This window comes from Ceratotherium simum, chromosome 10 (genome assembly GCF_057802395.1).
Source record: "Ceratotherium simum simum isolate JZ-2026a chromosome 10, ASM5780239v1, whole genome shotgun sequence".
In the NCBI taxonomy this organism is placed as follows: domain Eukaryota; kingdom Metazoa; phylum Chordata; class Mammalia; order Perissodactyla; family Rhinocerotidae; genus Ceratotherium; species Ceratotherium simum.
This window is the reverse complement of record NC_141909.1, coordinates 75,333,740-75,353,261: the sequence shown is the minus strand read 5'-3', so window position 1 is coordinate 75,353,261 and position 19,522 is coordinate 75,333,740. Positions and strand designations below refer to the sequence as shown.

The window sequence follows — 19,522 nt, the reverse complement described above, 5'->3', positions numbered from 1 at the left end:
CTTTTCCAACTTGACTACCACCACGAGCAAACACTTCCCAAGGACCTACTATGTGCTGGGCAGTGCTAGATGCTGCCTTGGGACAGCCTTAACTTTTCCTTTTAAAGCTCTATGCTCTTAGGATTCACTACAGTTTTCCATTTGGGGAGTTTTTATCCAATTCTTAGTCTTAGCATCCCCTAAACTGTTATTGCTGATGAATTAGCTGGAACAAAACATTTTAGTTTTTGTCTTTATTAATTCTGCTTAAATCTTTTCCCTTCTCCACATGCACAATTTACAACATAATATGAAGAAAAATCTCATTTATAGCTTTCTTTCCCCATTTTTCTTAAGAGGCTAAGTTTGGATGCCCAGCAGGAGATAAGCTTTTTGTTACTAGGAACTTCCCAACTCAAACCAAAGGTGGTGGCTCCATATGCATTAAGCAAGAGCTCTTAAATGCCTGGAGAATCAGGCACCCTGCCTGACAGTTCTGTCTTTAGCAAAACTCTGGATTAACCACTCTCTAACAAGTTATTAAATAGTGTAAGCAATAGAATTGGTTTTTCTTACATTTGCACACACTTGGATTTATGGCAATATATAAAATTTTTCATGATTTTAGTTATTTCATTATTCACATAGATTTATGCTTAAGACATTATCATTTTATTCCATTTAAATACATGCATGGGTGTAACCTCTAGCACTTATACTTTACAGTAAAAGGATGTTGCAGAAAAGTCCACTGAGAAGCCCAAATGTCTGTAAGAAAGTTATTCTAGAGAGTAAAAATGACTAAAAATTCATTATACTCAATTGGAGTAAAAATATTCTGAGAGTAGCATTGCTCAGTTTTACCTTTTTTAAAGTAACAGTGATGTTAGGTGATGTGACCCGGCAGGGAATGACGATCTCCCTTCCTTCAGTCATATATATAATTTCAGGTATTTCACTGTGCATCTCTAAGAAAGGTCTACCTGTATCTGAATGAGAAGAAAATGAAAAATATATATATATAAATGATTGTATTACGAACATCTAGACACTGTAGCTGGTGAGGCAATATGGGCACTGCCACAGTCACAGCATTCTCCCCTTATGTAATCCATAAATTCACATTGTTGTTTCTGAATTTGGCCCTCTGTGTTTCTACCCAGAAAAAGAATGCTTCTCTAATAAAACCTAATTCCTTATTCAGGTCTTGGCCTTCAATCAGATTGCCCTGATGCCCTAATATGCAGTTGTGATATGGGGAGGGGGATGGTGTTTAGACCAATATGGGAAAAAGCCATAAAAGTGCAGTGAGAGGGAAAGGAGAATATTCTGCATAAACTTCTTACCACAGCTATGCTAAGTAGCCTCAGGAAGCGCCCTCCAGAGCCTTTGTAAGAAGTCAAAGAGGGTGGGTGCAATGGTCAACTGCCTTTGGAGCACAGATGACAGCAGACAGAGGTGATGCAGAGGTGTCAAGTTGGAGAGAGGCTTAGCATTTGAATGACAGAAGCATGACTTCTGAAGGTTTTCTAGACCTTTCCTGGCAGACTAATAATGAATGAGAAGGTGTGAGCTACTTAGGGAGGGGGAGGCTGGAGAAGCAGTGATGAATACTGCATTTATTTCACATGCATATTAGGTCTGTTTCTTTAGTATGCACTGCATATCTACTAATAGCAAAGCATGTGCAAGTGCGTGCAAAGAGGTCTAGAAAAGGCTTAAAGTAATCACCAAGATCCCACCCTTAAAAAGTATGGCATTTGGCCAGACTCAGAGGCCAGAAGGATTCAAACCACCTGTTCTGTTTCCCTGTAATTCCTCTGGGGAGCAGAATGAGCATCAGATCCTTTTAGAAACATTCTCACAGTCGACCATGCCCTTGCCCTCAGGAATCTACTGACATCCTCAGGCAACAGTCTCTTCAGGAGTTCCTATGTTCTCATCGTCTCCCTTTGGCTCCAGCCTTATATGCCCAGATGGAAAGAATTCCTGTGTTAACGCTCTCCATCTGGACCTGCAAGACTAACTAGGCCCCCACCTGCTTGCTGTAGTTCAGGAAGCTCATTCTAGGTGCTTAATGGAGAATGAATTGGAGAGAAACAAGAGCAGGAAGTAGGCAGTGGTTGCCTGGACTAAATGGTGGCTGCAGAGATTGTTATGGGTTGAACTGTGTCCCCCCTCAAATTGATATGTTGAAGTTCTAATCCCCAGTACTTCAGAATGGGACCCCATTTGGGTCAAACAGGGCCATTGCTGATGTAATTACTTCAGTTAAGTAGGGTGGGCTCCTAATCTAATATGACTGGTCCTACAAGGAGACAGCCATATGAAGACAGACACACAGGAGAAAAGCCATGTGAAGACAAAGGCGGAGATTGGAGTGATGCAGTTACAAGTTAAGGGATGCCAGAGATCCCCAGCAACCACCACAAGGTAGGAAGAGGCAGGGAAGGATTCCCTTACAGGTTTCAGAGGTGACATGGCCCTGCTGACACCTGATTTCAGACTTCTAGTTTCTAGAATGTGAAATAATAAATTTCTGTAGTTTTAAGCTCCCCAAAAAAGTGACATTACTCTAGCCTGCTGAAGATGGGATAGTTTGACACATGCTAGCGAGGGCCCTAAAAAGACCCTATCACCACAGCCCATCTCTTGTGCCCGTAGATACCTAGATAATTCCCACTTGTTCTCTGGGCATCCTTGCTAGACCAGCCCCTTGCTTATACCCTTCTCTACCCAGCCTGCCTTAGGGGCTTTTCCAACATCCCCAGCATTCTCCTGTTACAACCCTTATAACATCGTACACTGAAATAGCAGCTTACTTCTCTGGCTACACATTGGATGATGAATTCTTAGAGGAGAGGAAACAGATTGTGTTCATCTCTGTCTAACATGTAGTCAATGAATGAGTGAATGAATGAATGAACGAATGAATGAAGGGCTATCCAACACGGTCATTTTGCAGATGAGAAAACAGAAGTGTAAATAGGTGAAGTGAGTTGTCTAGATGTGAGCAGAGCCGGACCTGGGGGCCGGTTTCTCCTGACCTCCAATCCAGGGCTCCTTTCCCTCTACCACCCATAGGGCTGGATCTGCAGCCTGAAGTAGAGCTCCTCCATAGGAAGGGCTCTAGGTGGCAATTGTTTTCAGAGACAGAGGCTGATTTTCACACATTCAGCGGGGAAAGTATGTGCCATGTCTCACTGTCTAGTGTTAGAGGAATTCTGAGAAGAGGACGATCACCAAGGGGCAGGGCTATGAGGGCAGGCTTTGGGACAGGGCCATTGCAAGGCTTAGAGTCAGAGGGAGGCAACAGATAGATCATGGGGTTAAGAGTGCACACTTCACAACGTGGGTTTGAGTCCTGGCTCTGCCCCTTACTAGTTGTGAGGCCTTGGGCAAATCATTTTACCCTCTGTGCCTCATTTGTACAATCTACTTCAAAGGGTTACATGAGCGTTACATGAATTAATATATGTAAAGCGCTTAGAATGGTGCCTGGCAGATAGTACTATATATGTGTTAGTTGTTACTTTTCTTCTTCTTATTCTGAGAGATTTGAACTTATGAAGAGAGGGGGTTAGAATATATGAAAATCACAAATTATACTCATGATCTTAACTATAAAAAGTATAAATAAATATTCATATAATGGCACAGAAAAAACAAGAAATGAATACACTAAAATGTTAATGATTATCTTTGGGTAGTGGCTTTATGGGTTGTTGTTATTTTCTTATTTACCTTCTTCCGTATTTGTCAGATTTTCTAGAATGATCGTGTATTATTTTATAATAACATTTTAAATTATTGAATTGAAGTCTCAAATCATAAAGCACCATCCATTTTTACTTGAGGAAAACTATAAATTTTTCATTTGATTTATTCTAGTTTTGTCCCATATAATAGAATGAGACATTAACTATCACAGTTAATAATGTCTATTAGGAAAGCTCATGGGTGCAGTAGCATATGCAGAGAGGTAAAGTTAATTATACAGAGACAAAGATTCACTTATCAGCACAAAATTCCTCCCTAAATAAAGTTGATGAGCTAGACATTCAGGCAGGGACTACTGGGATTTGATCATTCCTTTCCTTCCTCCTGAGTCTATGTTTTTGTCTCCTTTGTGAGCCCTAAGGTAAACACAAACACCAGGAAATGGTTTAATTCACGTAACTAAACTGTAAATCCTTCAAATTTAATTTACTGTCTCCTTAAGCAACCATTTTCAACAAAGGCCACTGGCATAAAAAGTTCCTGCAGGAAATGGTAAACATCAGTGTAGTCATTTCTAGGCTAATGACCGCCAATCCCAAATGAAAATAGGAAAGGTTAATTCAATGTGCCTTTGAATTTCTTCTTTCCCTTTGTCACTTTGCATCCCTCAACACTTGAATTTTACTACAGCTACTGTCCTTTCAAAGCCAATACCAGTTTCAGCACTGGGGCCACAGCAGTTCTGTTTAAACATGCCAGAACTTCCATGATTTGTGTCCACCCCACACAATTCAAAACACATCAATTGTATCACGGTTAATAGTGGCATTATAAATCCACTGTGTTTGCAAATGACCTTATGACTATAGACACACACATACACAAACTATATTCTCTGGGCTTATTAATAGTATATTTCCCCTGCAATTTGCTTCAAAGAAGGGCTAAGAATGAACTTGCCTGACATATTATAATACAAACATTTTTTGTTTTGTAGGACCATAGATACAGAACAGGTCACGCTTCCATAAATATCACCAGTAAAACCACTTACTACTCCCATAGGACACATTTGTCTTTGTCACAAAATTAAAAATGACTTCCAAACCCAGCCAGCACTGCAGAGTGGTTTCCTGAGACCAAATTGGCTGGTTGTTGAAAGAGTGAGGAAGAGCTGCTCCAAAGATTGCTGGTGTACCCACGGCGGAGACACAGTGTCACCAGGGACTTGTGCCAACACACAGCTAGGTAGAGGTCACGCCACCCTCCCCCCTCTGAACTGTTAGAACTCAAAGCAGTAACAGGAAACTGGCACAGAATATGAGGTTTTCTCATCCAGTGGGAGTATTTGGGCGGTCATCCTTCAGGACAACAAGCAGGCTCAGACACCAGGAAAGATCAAACAGGGACCCTTGCTTAGAATGGTGTTACATCTATTTTTTAAATATGTCTTTTCCTTTTGAAATCTGTAATGGCCCTGGCACATTAAGGCACACAGACAGAGGGGCCCCAGCATGCCATCCCCATTTCACTCCATTTCTCAGTGGTATCACTAGGGAGTTCTGCTGCTGGGTTCGGAGCAAGTGAATCACCCAAAGAATTTAGGGAGCTTTTCTGACTTGAAGAGAGGTTCAAGAGTAAACATCCTGTTTCCAAGCACTTGTTTATTCCTATAACTTTAATAAACTTTTTCCTGATTTCCTTTCCCTTTAATTTCCCTTACCTCTAAATCCTGGTCATGAGGACTCCTAGTTATTTTAAACAAGGACGTGATTTTAATTTATTGAGGATGAATTGAAGAGGATAAGGAACTAATTAACCAATCCCATGAAGAGCGTTCTATCTAAACACAAGAGTTTTCACATCTCGCAGATCTTTGTGTTGTGGACCATACCTAGTACTCAAGGAAAGTTGATTGGTGAAATATTTCATTTGAAATATGAGCCAAAAAAAAAAGGAAAAGAGGCAATTTCTTCACTGACTTACACTGCCCAGCAAAGCCTTTGAGAATTAACAGAGCTTTGGAGCAGCCATAAGAAAGCTGAAGTAGCTATACTAATACTAGATAAAATAGACTTTAAAACAAGAAATGTTACTAAAGAGGGACATTTTATAATACTAATAGTGTCAATCCATCAGAAAGATATAATAATTATAAACATATTATATGAAATATCCAGAATAGGCAAATCGATAGGGACAGAAAGTAAATTAGTGGTTGCTTAGGGCTGGGAGATATGAAGGGATAAAGGGTGATAGCTAAAGGGTATGGGGATTTTTTTTTGAGATAATGAAATGTTCTAAAATTGACTGTGGTAATAGTTGCATATATTTGTCAATATGCTAAAAACCATTAAATTGTACAGTTTAAATGGGTGAATTGTATGGTATGTGAATTCTATCTTAAAAAATTTATTTGGACTCTTTCTTAGAAATGGTGACCCACTGTTTTCTGAGCTAGAATAGTTCCTGGAGATCATCCAGTGCAAACTCCTCACCTTATGGGTCCTTGCAAACTTGTTCTCCGACTCCCCTTTGCATCCCGGTGGGCCACTCACAAAAAATGGAATTTTCCCTGTGACAAAGTCACCCTGATTATAAATATGTCCTTAGTTCCCCCTAGCAGCCCCAGGTCAGTAGGGAGCATAGTGAAACATCTCTGCCTTCATTTGGATGGGAAGTTACTTGACTGATGAATCTGAGTATTATAGTCCACACAGAGTATACAGTTAAGCATTTTCTAATGAGTTACCCTGATTATCCAGATGAATATCATGAAACCTTAGCTGTAATTTACCACTAACCCTACAAACAGCCACTGTTACCATTAGTGGTGGATTATTTTCTCCAGATTCAAAAGTGAGAAAAATCCCACTACGGCTAACCTAGGAATATCAGTTGCCAGTTTCTGCCACCTAGACAGATACCTCACACAAATATTTCTATTAAAGGAAGATAAATACAGAAAGGTCATTGTGTTTCAGACTCAAGATGTCATCCTATAGTAAAAAATTAAAAATATATTACTTGTGTGGTACAAAATAAGAAATGCCTCTTTCTAAAAAAGCTCTCTCTGCTTACCTTTCTTCAGAAGAGAGACATGTAGTTTTGCCTTGTCTCACTTTGAAGCCCCATTGGCCCACTTATAACTACAGATTGGATAGCAAGAGAAGAGAAAAGGACAAGAGTTAGCAAGGAGAGAAAAGAACAGAGACGATGGTCCACCCTCTCTCCTTCCTCTTGCATCTTCTATGAATTTGCTCCTTGAAGTGTGGGTGGCTAGCAGCAGGCGATGAGGGTAATCAATCATCTCAACCCAGTGTCCAGCATAGGTTGGGCACATGGCACACAGTCAACTAACGTTTATGGAGAAAATATCAGATGAAGCAAGAAAAAAAGTAAAATTTGGATGTATTATGTACCCAGCACTGTGCATACAGCACAGTCCATGAACTCAAGGTCCTTATAGTGTAGCCGCATGGACAATGCACATATTCCCCCACACAAAAACTTTCATATTGATTAGAGGAAAAAGTAAATACTAAATTCTGCCTTCAAGGGAGTAGGGACATCATTTTTAAAAATTTACAGCTAAGATCGAAATAAGTCAGTTGAAGATCTAAATAAGAGAGGGGTGCTGGGTGGATGGTAAGCTTGACTAGACTATAAGATCAAGGAAGGCAAAGAAGGTCTTGTGCTTTCCATGCTCCCTAGAGCCTTGCTCACTGGGTGTTCACACAAGCTGTTTGGTTGATTTCTATGTTCACCAAATGAATGACCTCAGTCAGATCTTCATCTTGAGCAATTGAAGCATCTCAAAATAAAAGAAGAGAAAGAAAAAGAAAGAGAAAGGTAGGAAGGAAGGTAAGAAGGAAGAGAGGGAGGGAAGGAGGAGGGAAGGGAAGAAGGAAAGATGGAAGCATGGAAGGAAGGAAGGAAAGACAGAAAGATGGATGGAAGGAAGTGGGATGGAAGGAAGGAAGTAAAACAGAAATGAAGGAGAAAGGAAAGGAGAAATCAAGGAACTCTGATGGACTACTATAACTCTTTCTTCTACTGCCAAGATTTTTGGCCATGTCCCACGTCCCATTATTCTCAGCTCTGCCTCTGGATCATAAAATTGTAAAACTTTTAAGGAACTTTTACGATACCCTAACACTGCCTCTCATGTTACAGAAGAGGAAACTGAGGCCCAGAGAGAAGGAGAGACCTTCCCACAAGACAGGAATAGTATTAATGGCTGAGCCAAAACTGAATTCAGGTTTCCTAGTCCTAGACCATTCTCTCTCCACCACACCAAAATTTGGCCCTGACTCTCCTGAATGACTTGGGAGCGACAATTACACCTTTAAATCTTCACACCAGTGGCAGAAATGATAGCAAAGAGACAGGGGTAACATGAGATCTTCTGACAGAACTTAGAATTATGAAATAACAGACCAATAAGTAATTCTCACTATTAAAATCAAGCTTGAGTCATTGGATCCTCTGCTTATCTCTCTCTGCTATAAGGTGCTGGGGACTCTTGGGAGTCTCTGTGATAACCACCTCAGAACTAAAAACAGCCAAAACAGAGAAAGTCTCGTTTTTTGGAGACTAGAGATGAAATTCCTCCTAAGGGTACAGTCATCCTTAAGTGCAGGGGGTGCTCGGTCACACTCCTCTCCAGCCAGGACACAGGTTCTCCGAGGGAGCAGCCTCGATACTTCCCATCAGAACATTCTCTCCAGAGTCATGTGCAGTGGGGAGTCAGGAGCCAGGGTTCTGTTGAGGTCCTGTACTGGCAATCTGTGCCACCATGGGACTCACTGGGGCTCAGCTTCCTCAACTAGAAAATGCGACAGAAACTTTCCTGTTCCCAAACTTATCATCTGTTATGCATTCACTTGAAATGTTCACACTGGGCATAGCACACTGACATCCGTCTAGGGGCCGGGCAAGGAAGGCAAATGAATGGAGTAGCAGGATGCAAGACAGTAAGAGTGGTGGCAGTTGAGAATATGGGGGCCATGTCTGAAAGGGGTAGTCCCTGCTTGATGCAACCAGTTGTTGCCAAGTCGAAATATGGGCCAGTGTGGCTAGAGTTTCCAGTTTTTAAAGATAAGTAGGAAATCAGATTTTTATGTGAACTCCTCCAATTATTAAATATTGGCAGCCACAAACACTATGCCTGCCCATCAAAACATATGTCAACTGAATCTGGCACCAAAACTTCCAGTTTGCAATCCCACACCACACCCCACCTCCTCGCACTCCATTTTATACTGCACACAAAGCTCTGGGGGAGTTGGGGTAGAAGCCCTGGCAAGGCCATGTTGGAAAGAGCAGGGGCCTTGGAGTCAACCAGATGAGTCCAAAGCTTGACTTGGTAATTTACAAAGTATGCAATCTTGAACATGGTATTGAATTTCTCCAACTTTTTTGTAAAAGAAGACTGATAACAGAATTTATCCCATTGGGTTGTTAGGATGAAAGGAGGTGATATATGTAATGAACCTGAGCCAGATGTTAGGAAGTGTTTCCTTATGTCAAACTGAAATTTGCTTGTCTTGACTTCTTTCATTCTTAGATAGTAGTTCTGCCATCTAGGATTATAAAGATGAAGCTTAATCTCTTCTCATGTAAGAAAACTTTGAGGGACACTCATGTCTCCTATTTTCCCACCCAATTCTTTCCTTTTCTAGATTAAACATTTCAGTTCCTTCAAGTGTTCCTTGCCAATGAAAATAATGAAATCATAAAATTATTTAATACTCACAACCTTATGAGTTAGGTACCCATTTTACAGACGATGAAAATGAAGTTTAGAAGGGTTAAGCAATTTGCTTGGAATTCCTGTTTTCATTGTCTCTCCAGAAGTGCAAACTAAACAAGTAAGACTGTCACCAACTTTATTCTTAATACTATATATTTATTAATGCCATCCAAGATTGGATTCATTTTCTTGGTGTATGTGGAGTCAATGAAAAGCCTGATGTCTTTCTCACATATGCTGTCTCAGCCATGGCCTCCCCCATACAGTCCTAGGGTAGTTGGTGGGGTTTGCAAGCTAAATACAGTCCTTTACACTTATTCTTGTCAAATCTCATTTTGTTAATCCCAGTTCACTGTTCCAATCTGTTGGAAATTTTTTGGATCATGATTCTGCCACATGATAATGTGAATTTTTACCCCCAGATTTGGCTCATTTGCTCAATGTGCCCTCAGTTTCCTCCACAAAGTCCAGGAGGTAAGGTAAGACTAATATAAATTAGAAATCCCATGTTTCTCTCTTTCATTTAACAAACATTTCTTGAGCACCTCCTGTGCACCAGACCCTGAGCTGGGTGCTGGAACTATCATGGTAAGCAAGACAGAGTCAGTCCTGGTCCTCACAGAGCTTGTGAGAAGTGAGTCCTGTGTGAAAGGAGCAGGTCAGTAGAAGCACCAAACCTAGTTTGGGGCAGCCTGGAGAGGTTCCCTGGAGGGGTGATAATCTGAGACCTGAAAATGAGTAAGAGTAAGCTGGTTACAAGAGCTAGGGGGAGGAGATGGAAGGGGTGGGAGTGTCCCAGGTAGAGCATCCCTAGTCTCTGTTCCTCTTACTGCTCTTTTCCCATAGTGCTTTGCAATATGGTTATTTGTAACCTATTTTATTTACCCTACCAAATTGTAGGCCCCTTAGAAGTTGAGGGTATCATCTTTGTACTTCCTGCTCTGCCCATCACAGTGCCTTTAACACAAAGTAATTACTCCTGAATAATCTTCCTAAGTGTAGGCACAGTGCTGTATATATTATCTCATTTAATCTCCTAACAACCCCAGGAAGTAATATTCTTCTCATTTTACAGATGAGGAAACTGAGGCTCAGAAGATGATATACTAACAACAGTAGTAGCAGTAACAGTAAACACACAGTGCATATTACATGCTACTCACTAAAACTGAGTGTTTTATATATATGAACTCCTAACTAGGAGAGGTGGTTAAGGACAAGAACGTTGTACCAGAACTTTGTACTACTGTGTACTAGTTATATGACCTATGTGTACTAATTATATGACTAGTTATATGGGCAAATTACTTAACCTTTCTGTGAAATGGAGATGAAAATGATAGTGCTACTTCATAGGGTTGTTGTGAGAATGAACTCGTTAACATATGCAAAGTGCTTAGATTAGCATCCGGCACAGAGTAAGACCTAAGTGTTACACGTTAGTTATTCTTATTAAAGAATTTGTCAAAGACCTAGCAAGTATCAGAACAGGGATTTGAACCCAATCTGAACCCCAGATTGTGTTTTTTCAACTATAGCTTATTAATTGATATTTGATGAAGGAAGGAAGGGAGGCATGTTTATTGCTTGAGTAAGTCACCGATTTTGAATAGTATAATCAGTTAGCCAAATGACTACCAACATAACCCAGCAAAAATGCATCAGATGACAAAACAATTAATGTTTTAAATAGTAAAGGAAAACTTAAGAGTATCAGAACTGCAAGGACCATCAAGATCAAAACAGATCACCTCTTCATCTCCAGGCAGGGCAGGCATTTCCTTATCACTGTTAAAGAGAGTTATGAAATGTCAGAACCTTAAAGCCTTTTCAGCTTAAGGGGATTTCTTCTGAAAAAGTCCCTTGTTCATTTTTCTTAAAAGATTACTTGAAGGAGATTTTTAAAAATCCTTAAAACCATAAAGTTTTGATGTACTATTTTTCACACGTCTTTATTGTAGGGGGAGAATGAGAGGATATGGTCAATTTTATTGCCTTTGGACTTCACTGCCATCTTGAAATTTCATAATTCTATCTTAATCATTAACTTTTCAAAGTCCTAGGTGGTGTCCAAATGGCTCATTCAAGACTATGTTCATTCTGATTATTTTTGAGTATTTATGTAGTTGTACTCAACGCCTGGTGATATACAATTGTGTTGTTGCTAGCAAAGCTTAGTAATATGGCTCTAGAGAGCTGGCGTGCCAAAATTTTCTAGTATAGAGCCCAGGGAATGTCAGGAAATGCTCTCCCTGAAGGAATGGCCTGAACATTTATTTGGCAGGTACCATCAAGTGCTAAGGATGAAATTCCTACAAACATGCTAGGTGAGCACAAGGTTTGGGGCAAGGGCTAAGGAAAGAAGATGCCACACTCCCGACTGCCAACAAATCCACCAACGCAAGTGGCTTCTGTCCCAATCACATGTAAGTGTTTCCTATAGTCCAAGTCTCTTGGTGTCTAATGACAAAAATGTTTCTAGAAGGGAAATATGAAATGGCAGAGCTAAAAGATATCAAGAATGTCTTCCATCAAATTTTCACATAGCTGGAAAGAGGAAGGGATAAGAGTTAAGTTACTCTTCTCTAAACTCTCGCCATGTGGTCCTAATCAGCTGTCCCCCAGTGATGGATAGAATGGATAATCTCCTTCATGCTTCAGCCCTAGAGGGAGCACAGAGCCAGGCTGTATGTAGAGGGGTCTGTTTCCCAAGGAAAAATCTGCAATTCGAATCAACAATGTCATCAGTGTATATTTTAAATCCTGGAAATATTTGTTTCCTCTTTTTCACAACTTCATCAAAATGAAAAAAAAAAAAAAATCCAGCAAAACCTGACCTTGTACTAGATGTTTGATGAAGCTGTATGCAGAGACAGGCCAGAAAATTCCTAGGAATTCTTTACAGAAGATCATTGAAGTAGAATTCTGCAAATGCATGTCAGCCTCAGACTGCTTCCATTTTAGGAAACCCACCTGGGTTTCCAGACATGTAGTCCAGAGGCTGATTCCAGACTTCGTTCACCCCAAGGTGTTCATTTGTCTCCTGAGCAAATACATCAGGCAGTGATGTGAGAAGAATAACAAACATGATCCATCACCCAGCCTTCTGCATTCGCTGAGTCCTGGTGATGCAAGGTGACTAGTAAGTTTTCTTCTCAACAGCTGTGGCTCAGGTGGCTACTAGGGTAGGAATCTTAGACAATCCCTGAGACCAAAACTTTGGAAACCAATTCTTACTGCAAGATTCATGCTAGAATAAACATAAGTTTCAGAAAATATGTAGAGGGAGCCACACATCAGGGATAGAGGTGAAGTGAGGAAAGGAGGTGTGGGGAAAAGCTCTTTGGATGGGCAGGGGAAAGGCTGAGTGAGTACATGTTGAAAGCTGACATTTAAAACTGAAGAAGCCTCTAGACATTAACCAAGCAATAATATATAATGTCATAAATTTGCTAAGAAATCCAGACCTAAAGAATTCAGCCAACTAATGTGGCTAAGAGGTTTTTTTTTTTTTAAATTGGTTTCCTAATTTTTTCCTTCCTACAAAATGTAAATTGTTTTAGCCTGTTTTCCCTCAGAGAATTTTGATGAATAGAAAAAATATTTTCTCTTTAAAATTTCTCTCACAAAATATGACAGTGATTCCATTGAAATTTTTTAGTGATTTTGAAAGTCTATTCAGCCTTGTGATGCTCTCTGCCCATCACAGTTCTGACCCGCATGGATGTGGTGTGCCTGACAGGGCAGCCAGCTGATACAAATGACAGCATCAAGACCTCCTTTCAGTTTAGGTTGGAGGGCTGACATCTTTTATGCATTCCCACCTTACAAATGTTGTTTTCACCACGGGGAACAAGTGGAAGCTGTGAGGTTCTGTGAGTAAATCTGTAGATTGCTGCTCTTTTCATCGGTGTCCCTGCCCGTTATGATGGCTGTGCTTTCTGGACTTGCCATACCAGATGGCAAATTGGGCAACAGATGCCAGCTGCTCAGCCATCAGCCAGCCAAGCAGTGTCAGTCAAGCATCTTGTGTGTGCCCTACAGTGCATCGGCCCTGGGTGGGAATCCAGTGGAGGGCAGTGTTGGAACAGAATGTCTGGGCTCCATGGAACACTGACGGGAGGCCTCAGGAAGAACTACTGGAGGAGTCCTCTTCACTCCCTGGAAAGATGCACTTTTGAACAATAGTTATTCTTTTAAAAAGTTAAACCTGTGCATTTTAAAATCCTCACAAATCTATTGTAAGTCATGGTCCTAGAAAGTGACCAGGGGACTCCAAAATCATAAGATCTCATGACTTTGGTCTTTGTGCCTCTCACAGAACAAACAATAGGGCCTTGTATGTAGCAGGTGTGTAATCTACATCTGCAGACAGACTCCATCTGCTGACGGCACCTCCTGGGTCAGACATACCTGTGGGAAACCCCATTTCAGGAGTGTGACAAGCGTACTGCACAAAACCACACAGCAGCGGTGCAGCTACATCACCTAGAAGAGAGGGGTTATTTCCACTCCACACCTGTTTCAGGAGTGGTGTGCAATAAACACCACGGTGCTTACAAATGGTGCTATTTTCCGAAATAAAAAGTATAGATATGACCTGTCCTGTCTAAACCTGTTAAAACTTTAATTTTTAAAGTTTAAAACTTCTAAACTTATTGTACTGAATGCCACGATAAGAAATACATTTTACATCAGACCCATTAAACACACACACATTCATATGTATTTTACATATACGTGGGTATAAGGTATAAATGTGTGCATATGTGTATAAAATGGAAACCAAAGTTTTATTAAAGTTTCACTAAACAATACTTACCCTTACCTTTTGCAGTATGCTTGGATATTTTCCATTCTATTCTGCTTTTTTTTTTAAATGCTGATTACAACCTACTAATTTGGTTCCACAGCCCATTAATGGATTGGGATGCACATTTTTCAAAGCCCTGCTCCAGTTAGCAAATAGGACTGTCTCTTTCCCATGTTGTCTGAGCTAGAATGCAGCAGTGAAACAGAGTGCACATAGATGGTGCCCAAACAAGTTCTGTCCCCAACAGGCGACAACATAAAGCTCTTTGGGATCAGTATTTGTTTCTCTAAGGTCTATTGCTCAGAAAAACACTCTGAAACCAGGTTAATCTATCATTCCTCAAACGAAAAAGATTGATTTTGAAATTTAAGAAAATTTAATAACTATGTAATACATATTCTCAAAGGTTGAAACAACTAGTTCATAGTTTGAAGTCAACAGCTGAAACTCCAGTGAAATGGAAATAGCCCTAACCTAAGGATCTGACTTGAATCCCCATCCTGGCTTGTCATTTTATTAGCTCTCTCTATCTTGTGTAGGTCACTGAGGCTATTTTCTCATATACAAAATGAAAGAAATAATACCAACTTGATTTATCTCAGAGATAATTATGTAAAAGCTCTTCAGGAAAATCTGAAATGCTGTACAAATGAGTACATTGAATCCTTCTCAGAATATCTGTGCTGTTAGTATTTTTACTTGCTCCAGGTCCCATAGCCAGGTAGAGTTTTCTCCTACTAAATACGTTTGTGTGAAGGCTTAATGATTATTCTCTTCCAGAATATTTGGGTTGTTAGAACTTCTACTACTTTTCAAATATATACCCAGTGTGTCTGATAATTTTTCTACCTGAAGTTAGGCTGCTATGCAAATCTCATCAGTTTTATACATATGGGAGAACCAATGGAGGAAAAATCTGTTATGAAAATGCTCCAACCTATTTGCTTTAATAGACTCAGAGAGAAAATCAAGTAAAGAGAAGCAGAAGAAAAGAGATGAGTTTCTTTTACAGGGAAGAACTAGAAGACATCCACCCAACCATAACACACACATTTTTTTCCCCTTTTCAACTTTAATTTGTCAAGAGAAGACATTATACTTAAATAGCCCTGAAAGGCTTAGGCCTGGAGAGGGGAGGGGTGTGGGCTGACTTTGCAGTGTGGGGAACTCAACACGCTAAGTTCTTGGTCTTCCTAACTAAATTGGAGACACTGGCAAAGCATTAAATACTTTGGAGATGCCATTAAAAACTCTTCTGGTCAGCTCTCTTACTTGACAGTCACAACTCATATATTACAATAATAAATTCAATGAAACCGTCTAACTTTTAGAAAAGGCTGAGCTGGAGCCAATTTCTTGTGTATACCAGAGGGTCAGAAAGGAAGTGCAAAAGTTTTCCTTTTTCTCTGCAAAGGAGATGAATACTACCTCAGAAGCCCTAACGTTACTATTCATCTAGAAATCTTTTTATTTTGTAATTAGCAAAGCATTAAGGAGTGCTTTTAATTTGTTTTCCTTTATGACCCAGAATTTTGTAGCTATAATTACTGGATTTTCCATTCATTTTCACAAAAGCAATTTTTTAAAAGGTATATAAGTATTTTCAGCTGCTCTCATTCAAAAGCCATTTGTTGAGACCAAACCAAGGATATATCAGGAGAGGATGATGATTGTTTTCATATCATGTAGTTTAGTGAGACAAAGCTCTACTTGGCTCTGGGAGACCTGGAGCAAGTTGCAAAGTTGCCCCTCAGGAATTCCAAGTGTTGCTCTGACTCCTCCCTTGCCCTCAGCCACCTGACCCACACACTCACCAAGGCCCATTGAATCCCTCCAGTCCATCAACTTCTCTCCTTCCCCACAGCTACCACAGTGACCTTGGGCCCCCAGCTCTCCTGCCTCAGTGCACACAGCAGCCCCCCACCTGGTCTTCCTGCCTCAGTCCTGCTCCCTCTGATCTCCTTCTACCACAGGGAATCTGAAGGGAAAAATCTGACCACCTTACTCTGGTGCTAACACTTTTCTCTCGCTCCCCAAGTAGCCTCCACGTGAACTGGATCTTAGGTCCTTCCCTTCTAAAATGAAGAGAAGACTACTTCACAGGATTGTTGTGAGAATTAATGGCATAATGTAAACAAAACCATTTGTTTAAATGAAAAGAAACTACAAATGTTAGAAGTTATATTAAAGGAAATTTTAATTTATCAGACAATTCAGTAATTAAGTAAAGTAGTTAAATATAATTACTTGAGTAATTAAATTAATTTAACACATTATGTCAGAGGGTTGGTGGATTTATACAAGCTGTAATGATGAAGTGGTGACATTGATTTTTCTGTATGCTACATATCAGATGTTATGTCCAAACTAGTGCTCAGGTGGGAACTGTGCCTATTACACAGCAGGCAATCGATAATGTCTAAGTAATATGTGTTTAGAATCCACATGCTGGATTTGGTGTTATGCAGACAAAGTTATACAGCCCTGATTCTTTTTCTCAGAGCCCTATCAGCTACAAATCTATGCCTTTTCAAAAGATGTATCTAACACTGTTTCTCATCTTTATAGAAAACCAAAATGAAATGCCAACACATCTGCGTATGCTTATCAGGAGCAAAAATCCTCAAAAAAAGAATAACGTGCTCTAAAGTAAATATTCAACAATAATAAATAAGCAGTATATCTAGTGAGTTAATATCTAGTGAGTAATCATAGCCGTGTATTAGGAACTGGTTGGAGTTTTATTAATCCCAGAGACAATCCTGCGTCAGGGATGAGTTTTGTGCCCCTGAATGAAATTAAACCTGTAATGTAGTAAGTATTCAATACAAATGGAAGCATAAGACCAAATTTTCTCAGAAAGAGAATTAATAAAGTAATGAAGATAGGAAATGTATAAAATGTTAGGATATTTGGAAAAGTTACAATTGCTTAATGAATTATATCACAGCTACCTTGGACTTCAGTAAAGTGTGTTTATGAGACCAATGTCACTCGACCATGAAAGAGACAAAATTGGTGTGAGAATTCATAGTAGTAGAGTTATAGGCACATAGCAAGTGTCCCCTAAATATTTGCTGATTAAATTAATTAACGAAGAAGCTTCAGATGCTTTTCTATGGCTACTATTATTGCTTCAGATATCTTCTAGTATTAGTGCTAAGTAAAAATAGTCTCATTATAATAATTTTTTCCCAATGAACTCATATAATATTTACAGTACTTATATATATTCCATAGTAATGTCCTATGAAACACAATTAATGCATTTCACAATCTTTCCTTCTCCAAGAACATGGTCTTTGAAATAGACAGTTTCCTAATGTCCAACCAAATTGTGTGTTGGCAAGTTTTAAGACACTGGGACTGATAACTTTTTGCTAATGTTTGTGGACTACTACAGAAAAGCAGACATGATAAATTCATGACATAATGGCCACTACTTCTCCTCCCAATTTCATAACAGACATCAATAATCAAACGTGGCACTCTTTCTCACTTAGCCTGGAATTTATCCTCAATGCCAATTTCAACATAGTATTCTGCATAGCCCCTGTTAATTGCTTCATATATTCACTTAGCAAATATTACTAAATTCTACTATGTGCCAGGCACTGTACTAGGGAGGGACACTGCAGATAAAAGTCATTTAAACAGACATGGACCTTGCCGTCATGGGGCTTAGATTAACAATTGATTTGACACCCAGAGTAATGGTTATTTGTCAGATCTGCTCTGTTGTATAGTTGAAATGGAAATAATTCTAAATAGCTAAGTTTCTCTTCTCTTATAAAAGGGGATTGAAAAAGATGGATTCTGCGCTCTCTACCTACTGGCTCCATAAACCCATGAGGTCTACTGAATAGAAGTTAAAGATGAAAATAACTGAAAGTTATTTTTTTAGAGAAAAAAAGAGAAATGGTCTTCTTTTACCCATTAAAGTATTTGATTCGCAAAAGTTAGACTCTGATAAACCCATAGGAGAAACTTTTATAAGAATTTTGGCATGAATGAATTTTCCCCCACCCCTCAGAGAGACAGGAATAAAAAGTTTTCTTTCCTTCACAAGTGCCAGAAAGAACATAACCTACTGTATGGAACCAGAAAAAGAGAACAGATGACTGAGTATATAATTTTTTCCATCACTATCAAAGTTTGTGTCTGCTTTCTCCCTAAGCTGCAAAAGTACCTCTCTGAAAGTCTCCCTTCTTAATTCAGCATCTTTTGCACTCTGCCTCATTTCCTGTTGCCACCCTTTCTTCCCTCCTGTAGAAGGGCTGACTTCCCCCAGCAAAGATCCCTGGCCTACTTCCTCCTCTTATTTTTAAGTGGGTTGATTGCATTCCTGTGATGGCAAACAGCAAGGAAGTTGTTTTCTCCTTCAGTTATCTACCCCCCTGGAAAAGCGCAAAATGTAAAAAGAGTTTGGAGGAACAGGGACAGAAGGATGGCACAGTCAAAATCAGGCTGGTAAGAAGCTAATCCAGAGCTAAGAAAATGTTACTGCCAATATCATACAACAGTTCTGCTATCTCCTAAGATTAATTCTCAATCTGGAGGATTACATATTATGCTTGGGTAAAACATTGTCTAGTTGCCTTATTTCAAAAATTACAAAAGAATCTCACCAAAACGTAATTCTGTGGTACTGCCTCCAATGCAAAGACCCAGCTCTTTAACTCCCCAGGAGGCAGACCCATGATGTGTATTTAGGCTATTGATACCGATGGTTGGTTGTTTTGTTTTGTTTTTTAACTTGATTTTGTGCCTGAGGTGCCTACTGATTTCGTTTTGTGTTCTCTAGAGCCTCATTTTTGTTTTTGTTTTTTTAAATCCCTCTCAACAGGTTTTGGAAATGGGCTGGAAGTAAATAAGGAAGAACGAAATGACAGGCCATCTTCCTTATTCTTCCTCAGGGATCCTTTCTATTGTCGGCTTATATTTCTTTAAGGATTTTGATTTCTTCCCTCTGAATATTACTTCATTCTCTAAGGAGGGAAAAACAGTACCATAAAAATTATTGCCGAGAAATGATTCATGTTTACCTTTTGCCCTTTCCGCTAGATAATGGCACATAGTAGCTCTTATATCATTATAATATTTGCTTAATGAACATGAAATACTACAACATCATCAGCTGGCACCAATTTTGTAACATTCAAGAGACATTACCAACATTACATTTATGAATTTAGTAGAAAAAACAGTATTTTACAATTCCAACATATAAGAGAATACAGTTGTGTTATTGGACA

General features: G+C 39.5%; 1 protein-coding gene across 1 annotated transcript in view; it reads right to left on the bottom strand.

Annotated features, from left to right (window-relative positions):
* Positions 1 to 19,522, bottom strand: part of FLT1 (fms related receptor tyrosine kinase 1) — a 185,068-nt gene that overhangs the window by 138,761 nt on the left and 26,785 nt on the right. The window contains exon 4 of the mRNA XM_004435289.3: positions 844 to 968. Within this exon, the coding sequence (XP_004435346.1) occupies positions 844 to 968 (125 nt within the window). The remainder of the gene's footprint in view (positions 1 to 843; positions 969 to 19,522) is intronic.